The 12241-nt window shown below is 43.2% G+C and overlaps 1 protein-coding gene across 1 annotated transcript in view; it reads right to left on the bottom strand.

Annotated features, from left to right (window-relative positions):
• The window catches only part of KCNK1 (potassium two pore domain channel subfamily K member 1), a 35010-nt gene extending 32850 nt beyond the window's left edge, over positions 1 to 2160 (bottom strand). The window contains exon 1 of the mRNA XM_069010286.1: positions 1632 to 2160. Coding sequence (XP_068866387.1) covers positions 1632 to 1986 — 355 coding nt within the window. The 5' untranslated portion in view covers positions 1987 to 2160. The remainder of the gene's footprint in view (positions 1 to 1631) is intronic.
• Between the last annotated feature and the right edge of the window lie 10081 nt (positions 2161 to 12241).

The raw sequence follows: 12241 nt of genomic DNA, 5'->3' as shown, positions 1-12241 counted from the left end.
AAACAAAAACCAAAATCCAAAACAAACAAACAAACAAAAACAAAAACCAAACCAAAAACAACAAAAAAACCAACCTAACAGGACTTTTTTCAACATCTTTTTTTTTAAAATGTGGGTTATTACATTACAGAAAAACTTATTTGAATATAAAAATAGCTCTTGGACAAAATACTTAACAGTGTAACTGATTAGGAATGAAAACAAGCATTATAAGGTCAATTCAACTCCTTAAGCTTTAAGTGCTTTACAGTTTTACTGAATGAAAAAGAAAAAAAAAGGAAAGAAAAAAATTGAATGCTGAAGTACTATCACAATTCCATGCTTTTTTCACCAGGACTATTATTATATGTTGATTAATGCATAGAAATTTCTTCACTGAAAGCATTTAACTGCCACAAGTATGTCACTTTCTCTCTTCTTACAAACTCTAACGCTAGTAACTAAGAAGTGGGGAGGGGAGGTGCTGTGGCAACACCCATAAGCCTGTTTCACTTTTTAAAAACAAACTTCCTTATAACCCTAATATGTATACTCAATGACAACTATTCATAGGACAAGCATTGCCTGTTTGAGATCAGTCAGGAAACACTAACATATGATAGGGTAAGAAAATTATTAAATGTCATTACTAATATCAGCTGTGCTAACTTGGGGGCAGGGGAAGGAAGAAAAAAAGAAAAAAGAAACGGTGCATCTTTTATAGTAATATCAATATACTGCCAAGACACAAAGCCCTCTCTGGTTGTACAAATGTCAGGGTGATTTTTTTTTTTAAACCTCTTCTTATTTGATAAGCCCTTATTATTTATGGCAGTGACCTGCATTCAGATCACCAGAGCCCAGCTTCCCAGCACAAATGCTTGCACTGCTTGCACTCATCCTTTAAGAGAAAGCTGTCCACTATGATCGTATGAGAAATGCAACTACTGTAAAAATAAGTGCTTGTAAAAACTACGGTCAGATGAACGTTTCCTCGAGCTTTTCAAAACACCACTGCAAATCACTACTTGGAAGAAAAGAAGCATTATCTTTCAGTCACTTACATGCAAATATTAAATGGAACTTGACAGTAAAATATGAAAATGAAATTTAATTTCACTACAACCAGGTTAGCAGCCCGTCCCCGTCCATCCGTGTGTGTGTGTGTGTGTGTGTCCCCGCACTGCAGAAAATCAGCCTGGGGAAAAAAAAAAAAAAAGAGAAAGCAAAGAAGACCAAGAGCTTAAGAAGACACCCCTAGAAGCATTTAAAAGTTCAAAGAAAGAGATGGGCACCTCGCCGGATTTTCGAAACCGCCAACGATTTCAAGGTGGGGAACTTGGCAACCGGGCTCTTGGCGCTGCGTTCGGGGGGGTTTCAAACATGGGTGATGCATCCTACACAAAACATGCCCGTCGCACGGGAGAGTTTGGGAAGCACCGCTCCCTCCGCAGCCCCCCTCACGCCCAGGGCGGCGGGGCCGGTGCGGGGCCGGCGGTCGCTCCGTGTCCCCGGCCCTGGGCGTGCGGCGGCCCCGGCCCGTGCCCACAGCCCCGGCCGCCCCACACCGGCCCCGCCGCCGCCGCGGGGCCCGCAGGGGTCCGGGCCTCCCCGGAAGGCCTCCGGCGGCGGGCGAACCGCCTTTGCCTTACCCGTGGTGGAGAGGACGGTGCTGGCGAAGAAGAGGGAGGAGGTGAAGTCCCAGTTCCAGTTTCCCGAGGCGTTGCTGAGCACCGAGACGCCGTAGTTGCTGGCCTCCAGCACCCGCATCAGGAATTGCTCCAGCTGCTGTTCCGAGAGGCAGGCGTGCTCCTCCAGGAAGCGCTGCTTCAGCTTGCCCAGCTCTTGGCGCAGCAGGTCTTCGTAGGGCAGCTCCACCGAGGAGAAGACCACGGCGCCGAACACCAGGTAGAGCAGGTAGCCCAGCACCAGCAGCGCGAAGCACCAGGCGGAGCGGTGCTGCTCCACCAGCCGCACGCAGGAGCTGCCCGCCAGCGACTGCAGCATCTTCCCGAGCCGGGGCCGCCTGAGCCCCGGGCCGGGCCGCCGAGGGGAGTGGGGGCTGAGGGAAAGAGGGAAGGGGGAGCGCGGCCACCACCTGCCCCCTCTGCAGCCGCTGGCGGACTTTGAGGGCGCGGAGCGGCGCTGATGTGGCGCTCACGTGGCCGCGCGGCGCAGGTACCGCGGCGGAGGGAGGGACGGCGGGAGGAAGGGCCTGCCCCTCCTGCTGCCGCCGCCGATGCCGCTCCCGCCGATGCCGCTCCCGCCGCTTCGGCCGCCGGTCGGGACGCCGGCGCTTTCTCTCGTTGCAGTTCCTTGTCTCCGAGTAACGCGTGGAATCCCCCGCTGGCGCTCAGAGAAGCCGAGCGAGAGACTCCCCCCCCGCCGCGCGCTGCGTCGGAGGTTTATTCCCCTTTCCACACAAAAGTCTCTGGAGATTTCCTTGCCCCGCTGCTCCCCGCCCCCCTGCAGTGAGAACCCCCCAAAACAGCAACTCCTTCCACTACTCTTTTTTGTTATGATTTACTTATTTATTCATTCGTTCACGTTTCAACGCGGAATAACGTGACGCAGTGTGAAGCAAGAGGCTGAATTTCATTCCGTGCAGAATGTGATGAGTTCAAGGAGAAACCCAGATGTAAGGCGTTGAAGTCCTCCCTCAGGTCTGTAACTTCAAAATGGGGCCTGTTTGGGGGTGCAGTTTGAACCAGCTGACCTCCAGCAGCTCCCCAGACAAACTAAAAGAGTCTTTGCTCCTGTGCAGGGCTCCTGGAGACACTTTTTAATGGTGTGGAGTGCCTGGCTAGTGCTCAGGGCAGCATCCACAGTGAATACAAATGCGCTGTGCAGCCAGCCCTCTGTGCGGTCCCAGCCAGCGATCTTCACAAGTTTCACTCTGAATGCTTCTTTCTTCATCCATCTCAAACTCCAACCAGCAGCCACACAGTAAATTTGCCAGATGAGGTTCCCCACCAGATGAAAAGAGCAGTAAAAATTATAGCTTCCCAAAGTGTCCCTTAGAGTGAATAAAGACAGCTTGTGGTAAAGGAGAGAGAGAAGATTCCCTGGTCACAAAGTTCTGCCATTCACCTCTCAGCTGATGGCAATTTATACAGACACAAAGTAGTAGCTTGCAATTTAGAAATTTACTAGGACTGAGCCAGGGAGTTTGGACAGGGTAAATAAAATCCAGCAGCCTATCTTAAGTTGTGAGGTACACCTCTAAGCTTTAAGGACTACTGTGGGAAAAGAATAGAAAAATGAAAGGGACAAAACAATTTTTCAGTCTGGAAACTTAAAACAGTATGTCAACATTTCCTGTTATACAACAGCTGCATGAAACTATGGGATTAATCTGGCCTGACAGAACAGCTCATCCAGTTCCTGATCTATTCCCCACTGCCAGCCACAGCTGGGTCATTCCAGGGGCTTCAGCGCATCCCCCACCCCCTTGTTTCATGATTAAAATGTAAATGTGCTCGTACATGCAAACAGCAGCTGCTTGAACGGTTGGTCAGTAGAGCGCCTGGGGGATGTGGGAGGTACACAGGAGACAGGCCAAGCAGGCAGACTCTTGATGACTGTGCCAGGAGCACATGTGTGGTATTCGTGATAGGCAGTGGTCATGTCTTTGCTATAAAGCAGTATTTTCCCAACCTTCAAGCCAAATATTTGTTTAAAGGTTAGAAAATGTTTGCCTAAGAACACACCTCTCTTCAGTTATAGGAAACTGTGGCTGGGTAGCTGAACAGTTTTATTTACCATCCTCCTTCAGTTTTCCATTTTTATGAATCAGTCATTCTCCATTTTTAGAAGCCTCTCACACTTGGAGGCTTGCTGCGCTAAAGAGAAAAGGAGGACTCTGCTGAACAGAGCCTGCAATACTCTTCTAATTCAAATTTTATCCCCAAAGCTTCTTGGAGGCATAGACTGAGGGGAACAAAGGCAGACCGTCACAGTGTGTCACCAAAGTGTTCAGTTCTTGCTTCCAAAGCAAACATCTGGACAGTCTGAGTTTTAGCCGCTGTTATTGATGTTCATGGCTTAACTCAAAGCGCTTAACATAACTGATACCTTAATTACAGATTTCTTTGGGATAGAAAGGTGTCTTCATATTCATCTGATCTTGAGTGGTTGTACTTACCGTGATAGTATCATGGTAATGATGCATGTGAATGCAGTTATGGCATTCCAGCTTCATTCCACAGCATGCTATATCCATTTTCATATTGTTTTGCTAGTCAAGGACTAGGCCAGTCAAGGATTCAGTGTACTGAATTCTGTTATGTCCTGTATAACAGGATGTCACAACGTGCTTCAGCAGGGAGTGACTGAAATTGGGGAGCAGGCTGTTACAGAACAGCCTTTACCCAGCAGAAGTTTCATTCTACTGTGATCATTCCTCTTAATAAAACATGAATCCAGTTAATAAAGTGTACCACATCATCACATCGCTTGTCCACCAGCTATGCTCTGTGGTGGCTGGGCTCCTTACTGCTGGAGAGGCCCAGCTGCAAGCAGAGTGAAGAAACTCACTACTGGTAGATACTGGTGATCTCCATTGCACAAAACTCCCTCTGAGCTACAGAAAATGCAAATACAAGCTGCCTGTCTACATGGGCAGAAAAGAAGGCAGACATTCTAATCCACCATGGAACTGAGACAGAAACCACAGTTGTGTCCTGGGGTGCTAGAAAACCACAGAGAAAGTTAGTAGTCTCTAACTCTGCTGCTTGGGGAGGTAGGACAACTCCCCTATCACATCTCTGGGCTAGCAGCTCTTATAGCGTAGTCCAGAGGCTGAGAAAATCCTCTCATGTACATAAGAAGTGTAAGGCCCTCTCAGAGCTGTATGAATCACTGACATTTTCTGTTGGGAGAAGTAAAGAGGCTTTGTGTTAATGGCAGTCTGTTTTTCTCTAAGATTTTTGGTTAACTAGAATAATCTTTAATTACCAAAACATTTCCAATGAAATGCTGAAGTGCTTGAAACACCAGAAGACAAGGAGAAGGTGGCTAGAGGAAGACAGCCTGGTGGCAGACAGTGACCAGAGAGGAGGATCACCATACTTTAGTCGTTTGTCCAGTGAATGAAAATGACAATAGATAAAAATAGTAGCTTCAGTGACAAGTAAGAATAGCTCACAGCAGTGCTCCAGTACCCAGAGCCTGGTCTGTGGTGGGTGGCATAAGCCAAAGAGGAGCTTTGACACTGGGGCCCTGCTGCTGTAATCCTGTGAGCAGGGAGGCATCTGGGGAAAGGGAACTGCCCATGTTTGGCACTGTTAATAATATCAAGACTATAAAATATTTTCAACTCCAAAAAGAAAACTGAAAATTACTCAGAGGCACAGAAAGCTTCAGGCTGACTGAAAGGATTGTTTCCTTTTTTTCCCCCCAAAAAGAGTAGTCTCATGGCCAGATCACAAAACTTTTAAATCAGTCTTGGAAGAAAAAGCCCTTCCTCTCATTGTGTTGAAGAACCTTAAGTCCCAGAAGCTGGGTAAATAAAATTAGTTACCAGGCAATACTTACCCTGCCAAACCTGTTCTGCTCTGGCATACCTACAGTATGACCTCACAGTACAGGGAACAGAGGAGGTGGTGGTGAGGAACGGTGGGATGAACCAGGACAGTGTGGGAGGCAATAAACACGTATGTGGGGAGAACATGAGGCAGTATTAAAGCTGTGTCACCCTGACAGCTGAATATTAGTTAGCAACAGGGAACTGATTTGTCCCTCAGGACTGTTCTGCAAATTTGGCATGGGTATAAATTCAGCAGTTATAGCAAGCTTAAAGACTGACTGAGTACATGAAGAAAGGTTGCCATAAATGTAAGATTCTCTGAATTCACTTCTATTAATGATTCTGCCCCTAATATATTTCTTAAATGAAACTGAGAGGTAGAATCCTTTACGATTTGATCAATCTGTTAAGTGAAGGCTGGAACGTAATACATTTCTTTTATAGAAGAAAATATTTCTGAGCGATTGTTTCTAAATACTCAATCTGCGAGCTTTTGCAGAAGTTAATACAAGGTTGGCTAGTGGCTCTGATTGAATGTCATGGCCCTGTGGGCAGGCAGGATGTGAATTTATAAGAATCACATCCTCACAGGCACTAACACAAATGTAGTTAAGTTGACAAGCAGTCAGATGGGTTGCCATGTGTTCTGTTTCCAATGGGTAAAGTCTTCTATTTTGGCTAAACAGAATCATCTAGATTTGGGTCAAATAAAGTAAAACTTATAAAAGTTGAAACAAACAGAGCCTGACTTTTTAGGAGAAAAAGTAATCTGTGAAGAGGGGATGCATTCCCATCTTAATTTGGCAGGACGATGGAGATGGAATAAGAGAGTACAGATGTACTTAGGTCTTTAAAATTTATCAGCAGCCATACTGGTGACAGTAGAAATACTGCCATGGAAGAAAAAGAGTCAGCGAAACCTCTGTCTGTTCATGCCATTTCCAACAAAACCTGTCTGGCTAAATTCTGCTTGAGAGGGAAGGGAGAAGGCTCGAGATTTAGTGATTTCCTCAAAAAAAGACCACTTTATGCTGTTTACTTAATGGTGCAACACTATCCACAAAGATTTAGACCACTGATGTGTGATAGCAAAGGAATGAATGTGCCTAGTTTGGAGCTATTTTTAGGGGAAGGTTTACATCATGAAGTAGTAGTGAGAATCAAGGAAGTTTATATGCATGATCAGGCACAATTTCTTTCTTGAGTGAGTCATTCTTGTTTAGCATAAATGTAATTTTCCTTAGAGTTTCAGTAAGTATTCATAGTTAAGCAATAATCTTGGTGTCCAGGTAGAATAACTGATAGATAACTGTTTTATAAAGATAAGCATTTCATGTAATGGAAAAAGTAATGTCATGTGTATTTCCCATCAGATTTACCCAATGACATTACCCAGAAAGCAGCTTGGTTTCTCCAAGAGGTATAGGTCCATTGGGGATGAGAGCTGCATATATGTACATAAATACATGCATCCATGTATATACATTTATGGTTTAATATAATTATATCTATAGCATGCCTCCTCAAACTCCTCACTATTACATTCTAAGTTGTGCCACATCTTTGTAGAAAGGTAATTACCTGTTATTTGTAGGAATGTGTTAACACTAAAGAAGTGTATTAGTTCAGAGAATTCAGGATGTCAACATGACCTTATTAGAGAATTACATTAAATAAAATTCAGTGTTTTCAATAAAGTGACCTTGTCCTCCTAAGTCCTGTGGCAGTCACCCAGCAGAATTGGTCTTTTTAATCTCTTGTTCAAGATGTTGAAAAGAAGAAAAATTGTTAATATACTTAATACTTCATACTGAAAAATAAGGGTTCAAGTCACAAAATACTTAATATCTCTTCCATCTACTCTGTAGAATGTTTTATCCTTCTTCCCCCAGGTTGGCAGTCTGCTCTTAGAGGTGGTTTTAGTGGGAAATAAAAGAATGAAGTAGCTGAAGTGGGCTTACACAACTGTGGGTGTCCAGCCCTCCATCCTGATCTTACCAGTTCTGGGACCGATTTTGGTTTTGTCTTGAAGATGTTGTACCAGTTCTTGGGCACCCAGGAAATGATGGTGTCAGCAAAGCCCACCAGCTTTCTCTGGATCCATTTCAAAACACACAGCCCCAGAAAGAATTACGCATGAAATAGTCTGTCTGTAATTACTTTTTTTAGTAAAAAAGTAGGCTACTTTAGTTGGCTATAATTTCATGGTTTCTGATTTTGGTTAACTGAGGCCCAGTCCCAGTCTTAGTTTAGTGGTGCTGTTGGTGAATATCAGGCAAATCCTTTTGCCTGTTTTAATTCAGTTTGCATTGCTGTAGAATTTTTGTACTTGTTTAATCAATTTTATGCAACAGGCTGAGTTGAGCTTGTATTACAGTGGCAGACAAAATCTTGGACCCAGCAGTGGCGACGTTCTCTCTGACAGCTCACGCACCCTCTTACCCATTCATGGAAAGGTCACATTAACTTGTCAAAACAGCTTTCAGCTTCAGCTCCATTTGACTCTGTGTTCCCGGGCCCCAGCATGTGTACACAGCCCAGCACTGCTCTCCAAGGCCTCCTTGCCCTGGGCTGTGAGTTTGGACGGAACAGCATGTGCACACTTGGACTGGATGTACTGGGGCCGGTGTGCTGGAGCCTGGTCTGGACACTGATACTCTTTGACTCTGCCTTAGGCAGCTGGGCTCCAGGGACTGGAGGTGTTTCTGAAGCTGTTATCATTTGTAGCAGTGAATGTCTGGATGCCTGCAACACAACAGTTCCAGCCCATAGACCTAGTGGATAGTGCACATCACCTCCAGGCCAAGATACTTCGCTGAAGTAGGGAAGTCCAGTGTTGGATGTGGCTGCCTGCATGTGGATCACACAGGGCAGGTTCTTAGGATGAGTTTCAGATGCTGCCTAGATGCTGCCCAAGAAGTAATCAACCGTGGAAGAAGTCGGGTTGCAGATCTGGGAAAGGATCTCTGTTTCCTGCTGCATCCACAGCTGATAGCTAGGATGTACTGCAGCTTGGCTTTTCAGGGCTCTAGACTCCTAGAGAGCAATCCTGATGAGAAGCCCATCTTTTCAGCCTCTAATATGTAAAATACATTCTAACCCAGATACTCAGGCATACCTGAAAACAACACTTGAGATGACCTTGGGTATTTCCTGTGCTGATTGGATCCTACAGTTCAAAGGAGCTTAATGTTTAACTGTAGGGTGGCATAAGTTTCAATGCTTCCCTGAAAATGTCCTAGCAGGATGGAGAACCCAGGCAACTTCTTCTCTGGGCACAGGGTTTACAGCCAGCACCTGGCAGGGGTGAGCACTGAAATAGGCATCCTTCTCTCACCATTCCTGCAGGGCAAATCTGTGTGTTTCTGTGGTTGGTCCTGATAGCTCAGAGGCCTAACAGTTCTTCTCTGGGAGTGCAGAACAAACCAACACACTGTACCAGAAACCCTCAGCCATGGCATTTATTCCTTGTAGCTGAAGGCCCACATTACCACAATGAAGTCAGCAGGAATTACTACTCGCCGATGAGGAAACACAGGCAAAACCATCTAATTTGTGATACTCCCATCTCGCCATGCTATTTGGACAGGTCTGTTTTCCAGGCAACCCTTCTGCCTCAGCAGTGTTAAATTTTAATAAGTGCTATTCATTGCCTCACTGAACCAATGTCTGGAACAGCCCATGGGTACTATTGCCACATGCACCTGCTATAATGAACACCAAAGCCTATTTCAGTGACCTGAATCTTTTGAAAATGTAGTCCTTTATTTTTATCCACTTAGAGGGAGCACAAGCTACAGTGTCCTACTTTTTCTCAACTGTGTCATCTGACTCATCAATCAAAACTGAGGCTGAATCTTATTATCATCCACTGACTTTCAATCAACCTAACAAACCAATCAGAAGTACAAAAGAAAGGTTTTGTCACTCAGCCCTATACCTTTACAAATTTTGAGTCATGTGAGATATTACAAAGTTTACAAAAAATACCGTTTCGGCAAGGCCAAAGTCTACACTCTTCCTTGGAAAGGTACACCTTAGAAAGAACATCACAGGACAAAGAGAAAAACTTCTGTGAAGTAAGACAACTTTAATATAAGCTTTTATACTATTAGGTTGCTTAATTTTAAATATAATACAATAGTAACATTGATTTATCCACTTCCATCAGAGTGCACTGTACACTCTTATGACATTTACCAGGTATAGAAATATAAAAGATATTTGGCCTACAGGCTGTTAAAGAAATGACTTAAAATGTAGGTCTATGCAGAAGAACCTCTGTTAATAGCAAGACAGTTTTTTCCCCTGTACTTTCAAAAATGCATGAAGCAATTTAAAAACAACACCTCACCACCACCCCTATCACCAAAATCTGTTTTTCTTGTTGTTATGGTAAAACAAGTATCAGTGACCTGATCCTATTCTGTCTGACTCATGAGACATATATAGGAAACAACTACAACACATGCTAGAAGATCATTCCTTCCTTCCTCTTAAAATCTCTTTCCCAGAATCCAGCCTGCTATCCTTCAAAAAGTCTTCAGCCTGGCCAGGAATAAAGAATAAAAGACTGAAATACCCCAGTTTCCAGGGAAAAACCCCCACATTTCTCACTGTGCCACCATTTGTCCGCTGATGTCTCACACCTGATTTTAAGACAGATCTACAAAAAGGTTGAGAAGATGTTAGGTTGGGACCTAACATTCGCAGCCCTTTTGAACATTGCCAACTGTAGATTTTCTTTTTATGCTGCATTGTGATTATCTCTACCTCCCCCACTTCTTTGTTTAAACTAGTCCTACCTGTGCCTCTTCTTGCTCCTAAAGTCCTCTTCTACACATCCCATAGAATGAATTTAGGACTATATTTTCATAAACATAAAAATGAAATAAAATTAACACTATGTATATTTTTCAAGCTATCCTTTCATGAATGAAGCCTGAACCTAAGCATTACCTCAGTGCAAACAACTAATGATCAAATCTTAAACCAGGCTGCAGAACTGACCATTAGCATAGGTTTTCCAGTGAAACTGGAATTAATTGGTGTTAAATTAATTTTGGGACAGTAGGTATTAATGCAGCCCTAGGGTATATCACCGTGTCCCGCAGCCATAGGGAGGAGGAGGAAATGGTCCAGCAGGCAGGAATTGTGCAGCAAGATTGATTTCTTTAATTATTTTACGAACTCTTTATAGACTTTTTTCTTCATAGTCTAATTGGACAAAGGATCAGCCGCCCCTTGGGGTGATTGGCTAAAATCCTAAAACATCCATTGTCAAAATATTTTTCTACTGTACCATAAACAAGGCTTCTCAAGGCTGCAGGTGTTTGGTCATTTGCATAACTCTGCTACCTCTTCTGTGAGAGAGAAAAGTCTCTCACAGACTTAGAAAATAGCAAGAAAATCCTTGCTAGCAGCATTTTTGTATCTACAAATAGATATACAGCTTAGTGTTAGAACAAACTTCCTAATTTATGCTTTGGATGAACCTCTGTTTCCAAGTCAACAACATACACCTCATCAACATAAAACAAATCAAAATATTAATGATTAATATAAAGTTATAACTAATAGTAATCAGATGTATTGCCAAATTGACAGTTACTTTTATTTTGTGTTTATTAAGTAAAGGGAAGTGTTTTACTAGGCAGTGCACAGAGAAGGAAAGACAAATGAGAAACCCTAATATTATTGGATGTAAGAGTAACTTTTAATATCACTAGTCAGTGGGACAAAGGAATAGTTTTCACATTGTACTGATGTCTTCTATTTCACTACAGGTAAATTCTTACCATGTCGAGGTTGACTATAAAATACAAAGGCTTTTATATGCTGTGTGCCTGCCACACCACATTGAATGTTTCCTTTTGAAAAGCATTATTAATCGAGTGCAATTTACCTGCAACAGTACAAAGCACTGTTGGTGAACAAAAATAAATCTGCTGATGAAATTCAGTACATCCAAAACCTATTACTGAATTCAAAAGGAAGGTATTGTTAATAGAGAAGTAACTTAGGGGCTGTATACTCTTCTTTAGTTAATCTGAGCTTTGAGTACAATAATTCAATATAAGGCATAGTACGTTCTAAGGAGCGAAACCAGAAGAATTAGGCTGTGATAAAAGAACATTTCAGCAAGATTTTTGTGAGAATAGTGCATGGTAATACATATTTAACATTAAGTTTCACTGATACTAAGCATTTAGGTTAGTGCTGACTAGATCCCTTAGTCCTCAAAGGATTCTCAGTCCCGTTCCACAAGGGAAGCAAGCACGAGAACTCAAGCAGGATATGCAGCAAGCGGCTAGAGGCTGAATGAGCTCCTCTCAGAATTTCAGCAAGGACAAGTCTCCCCTAGCCAAGATCAATGAAAGGATCTTGTGGAGTTCAGGCATCTTTAAGGCAACTAGAAGGGAAGTACTATTTATCAGGTAATAATAGTTACAAGAATCACACAATGGGTGGGGTTGTATGGGACTATATTGATGAAGAAATTGGTGATGGTTATTCCTACTATCCAAAACCACAGCAATTTGGTCCAGGGTTGCAACGAACCTCAATCTTATTGAATATTTATATCCTCATGCTATTATCTATTCAGCACAAAATTTATCAAATATATTACTGTGCCATAATTACTGAACAGCTTAATAATTTTGAGTACTGAAAAGAGAGAAAATTTCTGTGCTTTTAATCTCCTGACAGGCTCTGAGTAAGGAAATTCTGGTT

Source organism: Aphelocoma coerulescens, chromosome 3 (assembly GCF_041296385.1).
Source record: "Aphelocoma coerulescens isolate FSJ_1873_10779 chromosome 3, UR_Acoe_1.0, whole genome shotgun sequence".
Classification (NCBI taxonomy): Eukaryota; Metazoa; Chordata; class Aves; order Passeriformes; family Corvidae; genus Aphelocoma; species Aphelocoma coerulescens.
Note: the sequence above shows the minus strand (reverse complement) of the source record. Positions and strands in the feature narration are given on the sequence as shown.